Source organism: Cherax quadricarinatus, chromosome 68 (assembly GCF_038502225.1).
Source record: "Cherax quadricarinatus isolate ZL_2023a chromosome 68, ASM3850222v1, whole genome shotgun sequence".
In the NCBI taxonomy this organism is placed as follows: domain Eukaryota; kingdom Metazoa; phylum Arthropoda; class Malacostraca; order Decapoda; family Parastacidae; genus Cherax; species Cherax quadricarinatus.
The window spans coordinates 21,846,343-21,862,486 of record NC_091359.1 but is presented as its reverse complement, the minus strand read 5'-3'; the positions used below and the strand labels follow the sequence as shown (position 1 = coordinate 21,862,486).

At 38.6% G+C, this 16,144-nt stretch overlaps 1 protein-coding gene across 3 annotated transcripts in view; it reads left to right on the top strand.

Annotated features, from left to right (window-relative positions):
- The window catches only part of LOC128697670 (tubulin polyglutamylase TTLL5-like), a 130,256-nt gene that overhangs the window by 51,868 nt on the left and 62,244 nt on the right, over window positions 1-16,144 (top strand). For 2 of the 3 annotated variants that reach the window (XM_070099772.1, XM_070099770.1), the window contains exons 8-11: window positions 7,874-8,115; window positions 9,395-9,564; window positions 10,977-11,070; window positions 15,882-16,032. In XM_070099772.1, coding sequence (XP_069955873.1) covers window positions 7,874-8,115; window positions 9,395-9,564; window positions 10,977-11,070; window positions 15,882-16,032 — 657 coding nt within the window. The remainder of the gene's footprint in view (window positions 1-7,873; window positions 8,116-9,394; window positions 9,565-10,976; window positions 11,071-15,881; window positions 16,033-16,144) is intronic. The other variant, XM_070099771.1, reaches the window with a different exon arrangement.

The following is a 16,144-nucleotide window of genomic DNA, read 5'->3' as shown; positions in this document are numbered from 1 at the left end:
TTTTCTTTTTTTGGATTTTCTTTCTTTGTGGGTCGCCCTGCTTCAGTGGGAGATGGCCGACTTGTTGAAAATAATAATAATAATAATAGTTTATTTCCTTGCAAAGCTTACAATGTATGGTTTACATTATATAAAATATTAATTGCAAGGAAAGCCTCTAGCATGCCTAGGCATTTCGGGCAGACTAATCCAAATTCTTACTCTGTGCTGACAGAGGTTATGGAGCAGTACATTTTATATATCTTATTGCATTCTAGATAACTGAAGTATTTAATTAGATTTATAATAATGAGGTAGTACAAAACATATAACAATTAAAGCTCCTATATTGGGGGAGTTTTTTAGGCAAGCTTAGGGCTAACTTAAGTTTTATTAGGCAGTGGCTATGTTAGGAATTTTATGGTTACAGTCATTTGTGTGAATGCATTTGTAATTTAGGGGGAATCACAGATATCGAGAATAAATCTGTTTTGTTTTGGATATGTGCATGATACAAATAAGAGAATAGGTGGTTTGATATAGTTAGCTGATGATGGGGTGTGTTAGGGAGATAGTGTTTTTTAACAGTTTTGAAAATGGTGGCTGAGTCTGCAGTTCTAGAGTTTTCAGGCAGGGAGTTCCAGATTTTAGGCCCTTTTATGTACACTGAATTTTTGTATAAATTTAGCCAGACACAGGGAATGTCATAGAAATTTTTGTGTCTGGTATTGTGTCTATGGGTCTTGTAATTACTATCAAGAAAGTGTTTGTTGTTCAGGTTTAATATTGGAATTTATGGTTCTGTAAATGTAGGTTGCACAGTAGTAAGTGTGAATGTTCTGTGCAGTGAGTAAGTTTAGGTCTTGGAAGAGGGGGGGGGGGTTGCCTAGCATTGAATTTCGTGATAATTCTTACTGTGGCTTTTTGTTGGGTGATTATTGGCTTTAGGCGAGTTGCTGCTGTTGATCCCCAGGCACAAATAGCATAGGTGAGGTAGGGATAGATGAGTGAATAGTATAGTGTGAGTAGGCCTGATTGTGGTACGTAGTAAAGTATCTTAGAGCGGATACCAACAGTTTTGGATACTTTTTTGTCATGTGTTGGATATGGGTGCTGAATTTCAGGTTGCTGTCAAGGTTCAGGCCCAGGAATTTGCCCTCATTATGTTTAGCATAAACTTGTACATGCATGAAAAAACCATACCACGGGTGGGGTTAGAACCCACGATCAGAGTGTCTCAAAACCCCACCCATGGTATGGTTTGTGTACAATCGTGTCATTATGATTTCATGAGTCATGTACGTGCATGTGTAGTGTGACCTAATTGTAAGTAAAAGTAACAAGATATACCTGTTATCTCGTGGTTTAGGAGACAGAAAAAAGACACCAGCACTCCTACCTTTGTGTAAAACAAAATACAGGTTTCCATCCTATACTCATTAGGCAGGACAGTAGTACCTTCCTGGGTCATTGCTGTCTATCAACCTACTACTAATGTTTACAATGGAATGATGAGGTAAAGGGTGTGATAAGAGAAAAAGGTTGCATATGAGAGATTTTTACAGAGCAGAAGTGATATAAGAAGGGTGGAGTATATAGAGAGTAAAAGAGAGGTGAAGAGAGTGGTAAGGGTGTGCAAAAGGAGAGCAGATAATAATGGGTGAGACACTGTCAACAAATTTTGATGAGAATAAGAACAAATTTTGGAGTGAGATAAACAGGTTAAGAAAGCCTGGGGAATGAATGGATTTGAGAGTTAAAAACAGAATAGGGGAGTTAGTAGATGAGGAGTTGGAGGTATTGGGAAGATGGCCAAAATATTTTGAGATACTGTTAAATGTTGATGGAGAGGGAGGCAGTAATTTTGTGCATTGGCCAGGGAGGTACAAAATTTTTCAGGAGTGAAGACGAGGCATTAGGTAGAATGAAAGTGGGTAAAGCAGCTGGAACTGATAGGATCATGACAGAAATATTAAAAGCAGGGGGAGATATAGTTTTGGAGTGGTTGGTACTTTCAATGAATATTTGAAAGAGGGAAAGGAGGGAGTGGCAGAGAGCATGTATAATTCCTTTATACAAGGGAAAAGGGAACAAAAGAGATTGGAAAAAATATAGGGGGATAAGTTTACTGAGTATACCTGGGAAAGTGTATGGTAGGGTTATTATTGAAAGAATTAAAGGAAAGACAGAGAGCAGGATTGCAGATGAACAAGGAGGCTTTAGAATGGGTAGGGAATGTGTAGATTGTGTTTATATTGAAGCATATAGGTTAACAGTATTTAGATAAAGGTAGGGAAGTTTTCATTACATTTATGGATTTAGAAAAGGCATATGATAGGGTGGATAGCATAGCAATGTGGCAGATGTTGCAAGTGTATGGAATAGGTAGTAAGTTACTAAATGCTGTAAATAGTTTTTATGAGGATAGAGGCTCAGGTTAGGGTGTGTGGGAGAGAGGGAGATTACTTTCCAGTAAAAGTAGGCCTTTGACTGGGATGTGTAATATCACCATAGTTGTTTAACATATTTATAGATGGGGTTGTGAAAGAAGTAAATGCTAAGGTGTTAGAGAGAGGGGTGGGATCAAATTATGGGGAATCAAATACAAAATGGGAGTTGACACAGTTACTTTTACTGATGATACTGTGCTCTTGGGAGATTCTCAAGAGAAGTTGCAAAGGTTAGTAGACAAGTTTGGGAGGGTGTATAATGAAAGTTGAAAGTGAACATAAATAAGAGCAAGGTGATGAGGGTATCAAACGAGTTAGAGAAAAATTGGATATCACATTGGAGGGAGGGAGTATGGAAGAAGTGAATTATATTTTTTTTTTTATTATCACACTGGCCGATTCCCACCAAGGCAGGGTGGCCCGAAAAAAGAAAAACTTTCACCATCATTCACTCCATCACTGTCTTGCCAGAAGGGTGCTTTACACTACAGTTTTTAAACTGCAACATTAACACCCCTCCTTCAGAGTGCAGACACTGTACTTCCCATCTCCAGGACTCAAGTCCGGCCTGCCGGTTTCCCTGAACCCCTTCATAAATGTTACTTTGCTCACACTCCAATAGCACGTGAAGTATTAAAAACCATTTGTGTCCATTCACTCCTATCAAACACGCTCACGCATGCCTGCTGGAAGTCCAAGCCCCTCGCACACAAAACCTCCTTTACCCCCTCCCTCCAACCTTTCCTAGGCCTACCCCTACCCCACCTTCCTTCCACTACAGACTGATACACTCTTGAAGTCACTCTGTTTCGCTCCATTCACTCTACACGTCTGAACCACCTCAACAACCCTTCCTCAGCCCTCTGGACAACAGTTTTGGTAATCTCGCACCTCCTCCTAACTTCCAAACTACGAATTCTCTGCATTATATTCACACCACACATTGCCCTCAGACATGACACCTCCACTGCCTCCAGCCTTCTCCTCACTGCAACATTCATCACCCATGCTTCACACCCATATAAGAGCGTTGGTAAAACTATACTCTTATACATTCCCCTCTTTGCCTCAAAGGACAAAGTTCTTTGTCTCCACAGACTCCCAAGTGCACCACTCACCCTTTTCCCTTCATCAATTCTATGATTCACCTCATCTTTCATAGACCCATCCGCTGACACATCCACTCCCAAATATCTGAATACATTCATCTCCTCCATACTCTCTCCCTCCAATCTGATATCCAATCTTTCATCACCTAATCTTTTTGTTATCCTCATAACTTTACTCTTTCCTGTATTCACTTTTAATTTTCTTCTTTTGCACACCCCACCAAATTCATCCACCAATCTCTGCAGCTTCTCTTCAGAATCTCCCAAGAGCACAGTGTCATCAGCAAAGAGCAACTGTGACAACGCCCACTTTATGTGTGATTCTTTATCTTTTAACTCCACGCCTCTTGCCAAGACCCTCGCATTTACTTCTCTTACAACCCCATCTATAAATATATTAAACAACCACGGTGACATCACACATCCTTGTCTAAGGCCTACTTTTACTGGGAAATAATTTCCCTCTTTCCTACATACTCTAACTTGAGCCTCACTATCCTCGTAAAAACTCTTCACTGCTTTCAGTAACCTACCTTCTACACCATACACCTGCAACATCTGCCACATTGCCCCCCTATCCACCCTGTCATATGCCTTTTCCAAATCCATAAATACCACAAAGACCTCTTTAGCATTATCTAAATACTGTTCACTTATATGTTTCACTGTAAACACCTGGTCCACACACCCCCTACCTTTCCTAAAGCCTCCTTGTTCATCTGCTATCCTATTCTCCGTCTTACTCTTAATTCTTTCAATAATAACTCTACCATACACTTTACCAGGTATACTCAGCAGACTTATCCCCCTATAATTTTTGCACTCTCTTTTGTCCCCTTTGCCTTTATACAAAGGAACTATGCATGCTCTCTGCCAATCCCTAGGTACCTTACCCTCTTCCATACATTTATTAAATAATTGCACCAACCACTCCAAAACTATATCCCCACCTGCTTTTAACATTTCTATCTTTATCCCATCAATCCCGGCTGCCTTACCCCCTTTCATTTTACGTAGTGCCACGAACTTCCCCTCACACTCACAACTGGCTCTTCCTCACTCCTACAAGATGTTATTCCTCCTTGCCCTATACACGAAATCACAGCTTCCATATCTTCATCAACATTTAACAATTCCTCAAAATATTCCCTCCATCTTCCCAATACCTCTAACTCTCCATTTAATAACTCTCCTTTCCTATTTTTAACTGACAAATCCATTTGTTCTCTAGGCTTCCTTAACTTGTTAATCTCACTCCAAAACTTTTTCTTATTTTCAACAAAATTTGTTGATAACATCTCACCCACTCTCTCATTTGCTCTCTTTTTGCATTGCTTCACCACTCTCTTAACCTCTCTCTTTTTCTCCATATACAGTGGACCCCCGCATAACGATCACCTCCCAATGCGACCAATTATGTAAGTGTATTTATGTAAGTGCGTTTGTACGTGTATGTTTGGGGGTCTGAAATGGACTAATCTACTTCACAATATTCCTTATGGGAACAAATTCGGTCAGTACTGGCACCTGAACATACTTCTGGAATGAAAAAATATCGTTAACCGGGGGTCCACTGTACTCTTCCCTCCTTGCATCACTTCTACTTTGTAAAAACTTTTCATATGCTAACTTTTTCTCCCTTACTACTCTCTTTACATCATCATTCCACCAATCGCTCCTCTTCCCTCCGGCACCCACTTTCCTGTAACCACCAACTTCTGCTGAACACTCTAACACTACATTTTTAAACCTACCCTATACCTCTTTGACCCCATTGCCTATGCTCTCATTAGCCCATCTATCCTCCAATAGCTGTTTATATCTTACCCTAACTGCCTCCTCTTTAAGTTTATAAACCTTCACCTCTCTTTTCCCTGATGCTTCTGTTCTCCTTGTATCCCATCTACCTTTTACTCTCAGTGTAGCTACAACTAGAAAGTGATCTGATATATCTGTGGCCCCTCTATAAACATGTACATCCTGAAGTCTACTCAACAATCTTTTATCTACCAATACATAATCCAACAAACTACTGTTCAGATATTTGGCAGTTGATGTGTCAGCAGTTGGGTTTATAAAGGACGAGGTTAACCGTAGAATTGATGAAGGAAAAAAGGTGCGCGGTGCATTAAAGTGTCTGTGGAGATTAATATCCATGGAGGCAAAGAAGGGAATGTATGAGAGTATAGTGGTACCAACACTCTTATATGGGTTTGAAGCATGGGTTGTGAACACTGCAGTAAGTGGAAGGCTTCATAATATTTACACCAATGTTTGGTGTAAATATTAGGCAGAGAATTCGTAGTGTAGAAATTAGGAGGAGGTGTGAAGTTACAAAAAGTATTATTCAGAGGGCTGAATAGAGGTTCTTGAGGTGGTTTGATCATTAGAAAAGATGGAGCAAAATAGAATGACTTGGAGAGTGTGTAAATCTGTAGAGGAGAGGATGGGTAGGGGTCACTGTAGGAAAGGATGGATGGAGGGGGTAAAATAGGTTTTGTGTGCAAGAGGCCTAGACATGCAGCAGGCATGTGTGAGCATGTTGGATAGGAGTGAATAGAGATGAATAGTTTTTGGGACCTGATGAGTTGTTGGAGTGTGAGCAGGGTAATATTTTGTGAAAGGATTCAAGGAAACTGGTTAGCCAGACTTGAGTCCTGGAGGTGGGACATACAATTCCTTCACTTTAACCCTTTCAGGGTTTCGGCCGTACTAGTATGGGTTGCACGCCAGTGTCCATGACATACTAGTACACATAAATTCTAGCGCCTTCAAATCTAGTGAGAGAAAGCTGGTAGGCCTACATATGAAAGAATGGGTCTATGTGGTCAGTGTGCGCAGTATAAAAAAAATCCTGCAGCAAGCAGTGCATAATGAGAAAAAAAAAAAACTTTGACCGTCTTTTTGGATTAAAACAGCGATTTTGCACTATATTTTCGTATGGTATTTATTGTTGTATTCTAGTTTTCCTGGTCTCATTGTATAGAATGGAATACATATTTCAGAAATTGAGATGATTTTAACTGGTTTTACAATGAAAAGTACCTTGAAATTGAGCTCAAAGTAGCAGAAATGTTCGATTTTTACCAAAGTTCAAAAGTAAACAAATCATGCTAAGCGTCCAATACACATCAACTGGTGAGTCTAATATTCCTTCACAAGTGCGCCAATATTATTTATACCATTTCTACACTAATGCAGAAGTCTGCATAACAGTAAATCTTGTTTTTTTTTGTGAGAAAAAAAATTCAAAGTGGAAAGCAAAAGAAATGTAAGAGGGGCCTGGGGACGTGACTAATGAACAGAGGAAATGTTATTTTAGTGCCAGGAATGTCTTTCTTGTTTATTCTGGACCCTATTTGGAAATTGGCATCTTTTGAAATTTGTGTGAAATTGGCAAAATTGCTAAATTCTAACCACTGTATTGAATAGTTGAAATTGGTAAATGGGTGGTTTCTTGCACTCATTCGATAGAAAAAATGGAGTTCTAGCGAAATAGTTATGATTTTTGTCGACTAGTACGTTGGAATTGGCCGAAAATATGGCTCAAAGTGGGGAAAATCGCTGATGCATAAACATCGTCGAGACCGCTAACTTTGTGAGAGCATAATTCCATAAGTTTTCCATCAAATTTCATACTTTTCATGTCATTATGATCGGGAAAAGATTCTCTATCTTTTCATAAGAATTTTTTTTTTTTTTTTTTTTTTTTTTTTTTTTTTTTTTTTTTTTTTTTTTTTTTTTAAATTTTGGGGACCCTGAGAACAAGTCTCTGAGAGGGCCTGTGGACCCTGAAAGGGTTAAAGGAGGGGCTTGGGATATTGGCTGTTTGGAGTGACCCCTAAACTGTCATATCTTGGCACCTCTGCAAAGACAGTGATTTTTTGTGAATGAAGGTGAAAGTGTTTCTTTTTTTTGGGTCACCCTACCTCAGTGGGAGATGGCTGACGTGTTAATAAAATTAAACTTAATATTTCAGTAAGTAGGATTTGATTATCTGTTGCATTTATGATGTTGTCTATGATAGAACATCATTGTATGTTCTTAAATTGTTGAAGTTCAAATATAAGTCAGTCTTGATTATTTTCTTAGAAAATATATAACACTCAACAAGCCTCTGGTAAGACAGTGATAGTGATAATAAAAGTGTTACTTTTTTTCGGGTCACCCTGCCTTGGTGGGAAATGGCCGATGTGTTAAAAATAATTTCATAATTTGTCATAATGTTTTTTTTCATAAACATTTTGACAGGAATAGATTAGTTGGTTTTAAAGTGGATATAAAACCCTTTGCTCTAATGTATATTGAACTAAAGATATGTTTCTCACATTCCAGCGTTATTCAACAGACGCTTATGATAGAACTCAGTATGTCAGGGGAGGCCCAGTTGTTCCAACTGCAGAGGAGTTGCGCATTGTCCGGCAGGTTCACGAAGAATATGAACGGAAGGGTGGATGGGCCCGCATATACCCCACGCCAGACTCATGGTCACTGTATGGGGGCTTACAAGAATATGATAGTCCACTCAATTTGATTCTTCATTATCACTTGTACCCACAGATTCCTCGCACTAATAGGTAAATTTAATGTTGATGTAAATGTTATTGCCATTAACGTGATGTAGTTTTTAGTGTTAGTAATTCTTAAAACACTGAAGTGAACACATGGTAATTGTTCCATTTTCTCTTAATATACATGTACTCGTACAACTATCTAGCACTATTGAAGCTTGTGTGTGTGTTCCCTTCTATATACCACTAAATTCTTCATGGCTCTTTTAGTCTCCCTTACAGACTTTAGTACAGCTCTGCAGTTCCTTAAAATAGGGCATCTTCTTTCTGCTTTAGGCACATCACCTGCCAGAGGTCATTAGCACTGGAACAGATTAGTTTATTTTAATTCTATCACTTCATCACTATCTGTATTTCGTGGGTGAAGAGTGGACTCTTCGGCTGCACTTGCTCTATTGCCAGACTTGTGAATATTGGTCAAAAAGAGTGTCATATATTGATAGTCACATACACATATACTTTACTACCATGTGCTTGATTAATATTTTACATTCTAAGAATTCATTTATCTGTAGCTTGATCTCCCTTAACCATTAACTTTTATGTCCTAACATTAATAAATGACTATATATTTACTTATCCCTGACATAATTTTGACTCTATTTTGGCATTAATAAAATAACTTTCTCATTTAGGTAGAGATACGCAGGGAGTAGCTAGCAAGAAGATATTCATTATTGGGTACTCTGTTAATTTTTAGGGAAGAATTATTCAAAGTAAATTATTTATGAATAGAATTTTTTTTATTGTATGCAAAAGAAGATATTGACTGAAATAGGCCAGGGAAAAAGTTAATAAATTATGATGTGTATATTTTGTGAATATGTTCTGCATTTATAAGTGCTAAGCTTGTGTGGATTATTCATCACCAGAAAGGGTGAAGGCTAGATCCTGTCTTCTAATTGTGAAAAACATGCTACTCTTGCAGCCACTGTATGATACGTGAATGATACGAATAAAGAAAACGTTTGAAGAAGGATTGAACGTGAATAACAAAGACCAGTGTGCTGGGAGAATAGGGAGGAAGCAGTAAAGAATGCTATTCAGTATTACATTTCTGAAATGCACTTAAATAAAAAAAATTTTAAGATTTGTGATTATTAGATACGAGGCTCTTCCAGATGTGAAGAGTATTATAAAAATTAGTTGGCCTGATAGCTGTTGAATTAGTTGTGGTTATGTTATGTTTCTTACATGTCGATTTGGTCATTTGCTAATTTTTTTGAGTACTAAATCTAACCCAGCTGTGCCTCTAACCTTGTGCTGGTGCCATATTAATGTACAGATATGGCAGAGTGGCACCCAGCCGAATGTCAGGAGTATCTAGTAGTGGGCTAGCATCCTCCTTGGAACGTCTCACCTGCTACGAGCGTGGTTTGCCCAAAGGTCTTGCTTTCTTCAAGAACAAGAAAAACTTGGGTAGGCTACAACACCTCACTACAAATACAGCAATAAGTAATCCAAATTACATTGATCAGTATTAGAGATCTCATTTAGCTTCAGTTTAGAAATATATGTTGTATTGCTAGCCAAGCAGTAATTCATCCATGCACGTTAAAGAGTTAGAAAACTTTAGAAACGTGATACTAAGGAAAACATAATATCCATTACTTAGGGTTTTACTTGTACAATACATGTATAATGTATCTGTGTACTGTATCTTGATTAACGTATAAAATTTTGTAGTATTTATTAAAATCTAATGCATTTTTCTTATTTATGAAATGGAAAAATTAAGCAGGTAATGGAAACTGGCTAAATTGTAATATAGAACAAAATTTAGTGTAAACTATCAGTCTCCCTGTCTGCATCTTGGATTCCTTATTGTACCTGGACGCTTCCACTGCTTGATGGGTGGCCAGATATAAATTATCCTTTTGACATTTTAAATCCATTGTAAGTGTTTGTTAAAGATTCTTGGAAAGATCACCTGACTTGTTTGTTAGAGAAATCTACACTCTTAAATTAAATAAATTTTGCCCCAATGTAGTTACAGGATTTAATTAATGAGTTATTTGCCATTTTATCCCTCTCACCCTCTCTTTTCTTTTACATTGATGGCAATATACACCTTCCTCCTCTCCATTTCCCTCCTATTTATATACATATTCTTGGTCAGTCTGAAATTATTCATTTTTCTCTACTTTTGTTCCACTTCTGCATTATTCTTCCCATGTGCAGTGCGTACCTCTTTCTCATATTCATTCCTTTTGCAATTAACCCACAGTTTAGAGATGAAACTTAGATAATATTTTGGCTCGTCCTGAACCGTTACCAAGATGCAAATGACAAACCTACCATCTAAAGTTTCTTCTCTAAATTGCTGGTTGTAAATTGTTGCAGTCACAGTATTGAGAATTGTATTCTTCATCTTCTTTACTTGCTCTTTACTCTCGTCTGACTTACTTATACTTCATAAAAATTTATTTCTACTGCTTGCACTCTCCCTGATAATATAGTATAACAATAATGTGTGACTCCCTTACACCAGAGTCTGACGTAATACTTTAAGTCACAAGACTTCTTTATTACTATCTTGTTTCATGAGTAAAATTGGACTAAATGTTATTGAAATATGTATTTCACTGATTTGTGGGCAGCTCATATTTCTCCATTAATAACCAATGTTTTTGTTGTTATTCAGCAGTATTAATAATTCTTCTCGATCTCTATATCTACCACAAATAATTTTTTTAAAATTAACTTAGCTCAACTAATGAAACTATTGACATTATATACAGGACTTGCATAACATCTCAGATTTTAGGCTAAATTTTAACATATGATAACTACAGGTACTGTATTTCAAAATATGGAAGCATAATAGAAAATGTTGTCTGATGCTGTTCATTTCTCTTTTACACCAGGGTCGAGCAAGAAGGACGATAAGTCAATTTGCCGGGATTTGAAGCAAGTCAAGGCCAGTGTCATGAAAGCTCTGGAGAATGGACTTGCTCTTAGGTAAAGTTTTAATTCATTGTTAGATTGGGGAAGCAGATTTTTTTTTTTTTTCACATTTCAAAATCAAAGTACAGTGGACCCCCGCCTTACGATATTAATCCGTTCCTGAGAGCTCATCGTAGGCCAAAATTATCGTTAGCCGAATTAATTTTCCCCATAAATAATGGAAATCAAATTAAACCGTTCCTGACACCCCAAAGTATGAAAAAAAAAATTTTTACCACATGAAATATTAATTTTAATACACACAAACTGAAGAATAGAATACATGACACTTACTTTTATTGAAGATCTGGTGATGATTGATGGGATGGGAGGAGGGGAGAGTGTGGAAGTTATTGTTTAGAAGGGGAATCCTCTTCCGGTAGGACTTGAGGTAGCAAGTCCTTTTCCGGGGTTACTTCCCTTCTTTTAATGCCACTAGGATCAGCTTGAGAGTCACTGGACCTCTGTCGCACAACAAATCTGTCTATAGAGCTCTGTACCTCCCGTTCTTTTAAGACTTTCCTAAAATGGGCCATAACATTGTCATTGTACAGGTTGCCAACACGGCTTGCAGTAGCTGTGTCAGGGTGATTTTCATCCGTAAAGGTTTGCAGTTGAACCCACTTTGCACACATTTCCTTAATCTTTGAAGTAGGCAACTTCCTCAATTTCTCTCTCCCCTCCTCTAAAGCAGTTTCCTCAGGTCTGGCCTCTTGCTGTTGAAGATGATCTTGCAGCTCATCAGTGGTTAGTTCTTTATTGTCCTCCTCCACCAACTCTTCCACATCCTTCCCACTAACCTCCAACCCCAAGGACTTCCCCAATGCCACAGTGGATTCCACAACTGGCATATGCTTCTCAGGGTTAGCCCCAAACCCTTCAAAATCCCTTTCTTCTACACATTGTGGCCACAGTTACTTCCAAGCAGAGTTCAAGGTCCTCTTAGTCACTCCTTCTCAAGTCTTACCTATAAGGTTTACACAACTGAGGATACTAAAGTGATCTTTCCAAAACTCTCTTAGAGTCAGTCAAGTGTCTGAGGTCACTTCAAAGGACTTTTGAAACATAGCTTTTGTGTAGAGTTTTTTGAAGTTTGAAATGACCTGCTGGTCCATGGGCTGCAGGAGAGGAGTGGTATTAGGAGGCAAAAACTTGACCTTAATGAAGCTCGTGTCCCCAGAAAGTCACTCTGCCAAGTCTGAAGGATGACCAGGAGCATTGTTTAATACCAGGAGGCACTTAAGGACCAATTTCTTTTCCATTAGGTAATTTTTCACAGTGGGGGCAAATGCATGGTGTAACCAGTCATAGAAAAAGCCCCTAGTGAACCATGCCTTACTGTTTGCCCTCCACAGTACACACAAATTAGCCTTGACGACATTGTTTTGCCTGAATGCTTTGGGAGTTTCAGAGTGATACACCAATAAAGGCTTCACTTTGCAATCACCACTAGCATTAGCACATATCTAAAGAGTAAGCCTGTCTTTCATAGGCTTATGTCCTGGGAGTGCCTTTTCCTCCTGAGTAATGTAGGTCCTGCTTGGCATTTTCTTCCAAAACAGGCCTATTTCGTCACAATTGAACACTTGTTCAGGTTTCAATTCTTCACTGTCTATGTAATCCTTGAATTCCTTCACATATTTTTCAGCCGCTTTTTGGTCCGAACTGGCAGCCTCACCATGCCTTATCACACTATGTATGCCACTACGCTTCTTAACCCTTAAACTGTCCAAACAGATCTTCGTTCACATGCGTAGTGCTCCAAAAGTAGATCTACGTTTTTTTTTACGTATTTTCAAATGTAACAAAAAAAAATGTAGATCAAAGTTTTTTTTACACATTTTCAAATGTAAAAAAAAAAAAAAGTCTACTTTTTTTTTACATACTTTCAAATGTTGAAAAAACGTGGATCTATGTTTGGACAGTTTAAGGGTTAAATATCTCGAACCAACCTTTGCTGGCCTTAAATTCACTCACATTACCACTAGTTGCAGGCATTTTTCTAATTAAATCGTCATGCAACTTCCTAGCCTTTTCACATATGATCGCTTGAGAGATGCTATCTCCTGCTATCTGTTTTTTGTTTATCCACACCAATAACAGTCTCTCAACATCTTCTATCACTTGCGATCTCTGTTTCGAAAACAAACTTGCACCTTTTGCAAGAACAGCTTCCTTGATTGCCGTTTTGTTGGCCAAAATAGTAGCGATGGTTGATTGGGGTTTGGTATACGACCTGACCAGCTCCGAGACACGCACTCCACTTTCGTATTTAGCAGTTATCTCCTTCTTCATTTCCATAGTAATTTTCACCCTTTTTACCACAGGGTTGGCACTAGAAGCTTTCTTGGGGCCCATGGTGACTTATTTTGCAGTTACAAGCACTAAAAACACTGTGATAATATGAATTGTACCGAATGTATGCTTAGATGCGACTGCACTGGCTGGCTTGTAAACACTGGCATCCACGGGGCAGCTGAGGCCACATGTGAGACACGTCCAAGACGAATCACGTAAGGCGAGTTTTTTATCGTGAGGTGAGGCAAAATTTTTCAGTTCAAATGCTTTGTATGGCGGATTTAACGTAACACGATGCATTCGTAAGGCGGGGATCCACTGTACTAAGTGCAACAAGCACCTGAAGATGTTTCCTCTTCTATTTGCAACATAATCACTGTCAAAAAATAGTGAAATTCCGATCACATTCATGATTTCTCTCATTATTCCTTGATAATGTGAGAAATCACAAACGTGCTTGGAATTTCACTATTTTTTCACAGTGGTTATTTTGCATATTGTGATAGCACTTGTTTACTGTGATCTTATTGCATCCTAATATTTAAAGAACAGGAGGTGTATTTTCACTTGTTTGGCTGAATATTATTTATTTTTTATTAACACATCGGTCATTTCCCACCAAGGCAGGGTGGCCCAAAAAAGGAAAAACTTTCATCATTATTCACTCCATCACTATCTTGCCAGAGACATGCTTACACTACAGTTATAAAACTACAACATTAACACCCCTCCTTCAGAGTGCCAGCACTGTACTTGCCATATCCAGGAATCAAGTCCAGCCTGACGGTTTCCCCGAATCCCTTCATAAATGTTATTTTACTGACACTCCAACAGCACATCAAGTCCTAAAAACCATTTGTCTCCATTTGCTCCTATCTAACATCCTCATGCGTGCTTACTGGAAGTCCAAGCCCCTTGCACACAAAACCTCCTTTACCCTCTCCCTCCAACCTTTCCTAGGCCGACCCCTACCCCACCTTCCCTCCACTACAGATTTATACACTCTGTCATTCTATTTCGTTCTATCCTCTCAGCATGTCCAGTCCATCTCAATAACCCCTCCTTAGCCCTCTGGATAAGTTTTCGTAATCCCACATCTCCTAATCTCCAAACTATGGATTCTCTGCATTACAGTGGACCCCCGGTTAACGATTTTAATCCGTGCAAGAGGGATAATTGTTATGCGAAATAATCGTTATGCGAATGAATTTTCCCCATAAGAAATAATGGAAATAAAATTAATCCGTGCAAGATGCCCAAAAGTATGAAAAAAATTTTTTTTTACCACATGAAATGTTAATTTTAATACACACAAACTGAAAAAGGCATGCACAATTACATGACACTTACTTTTATTGAAGATCTGGTGATGATTGATGGGATGGGAGGAGGGGAGAGCATTATCTTCTTACTGTTTAGAAGGGGAATCCCCTTCCATTACGACTTGAGGTAGCAAGTCCTTTTCCGGGGTTACTTCCCTTCTTCTTTTAATGCCACTAGGACCAGCTTGAGAGTCACTGGACCTCTGTCGCACAACAAATCTGTCCATAGAGCTCTGTACCTCCCGTTCCTTTACGATTTGTCTAAAATGGGCCACAACATTGTCATTGAAATAGTCACCAGCACGGCTTGCAACAGCTGTGTCAGGGTGATTTTCATCTATAAAGGTTTGCAGTTCAACCCACTGTGCACACATTTCCTTAATCTTTGAAGTAGGCACAATGGATTCCACAACTGGCATAGGCTTCTCAGGGTTAGCCCCAAACCCTTCAAAATCTTTCTTAATTTCCATACTAATTCTCACCCTTTTTACCACAGGGTTGGCACTAGAAGCTTTCTTGGGGCCCATGGTCACTTATTTTCCAGAAACAGCACCGAAAACACTGTAATAATACGAAATATTCCGAGTGTATGCTTGGATGTTACCACGGAGGCTGGCTGGTAAACAATGGGACGGGCGGCACATGTGAGGGCACATTGGACGCGTCTCGGACGAAAATCGGTGAGCGGGTTTTTAATCGGTATGCGCGGCAAAAATTTTGCGATAAAAGTAAGCGGTATGCGGAAAAATCGCTATGTGATGCCATCGTTATGCGGGGGTCCACTGTATAATCACGAAGCACATAGCCCTCAGACATGACATCTCCACTGTCTCTAGCCTTCTTGTTGCAACATCAACAACCCATGCCTCACATTCATACAAGAGTGTTTGTATTCGACTGAATATGCAAATTAATTGCTTAAACAAAATTATTAGTTTTAGCCATAATATTTATTGCTGTACAAAGAAAGTATAATTCAAAATTCTGCAGTCATCTTCCAAAATATGTAAATGTAAAAAAAAATTGGTATATAAGAGTCTTTTATTAGTGTGGCATTTTTGAGCATCATATGATATTATATAAATGTGATGCAATTTTTACCATTACATTATATAATCCTGCTGGGTGGGAAGTAATTGATGGGTTAAAACATTGGTCAGACAGTGATCAAATTAATAACAATGTATTCTCTCTCTCACCTTTCAGCAAGTATCAGGCTCGCATGGCATTTTCAGTGTACTTGCAACATGTTCAGAGAAGGCTCATGATTGGCTGTGATGAAGAAAAGCAAACAGATTTAGTTTACCGCTTCCTAAGATCTGCATCTCGTACACTTCACACTCCTATGAATGTTCAGGTGCTGTATATGTACTGTGTTGCCTTTTGTCTGTTGAACACTCAGTATGCAGAAAAAAATGCTTACTATAATACAGTGGAACCTTGGTTTTCGTGATTAATTCATTCCAGAA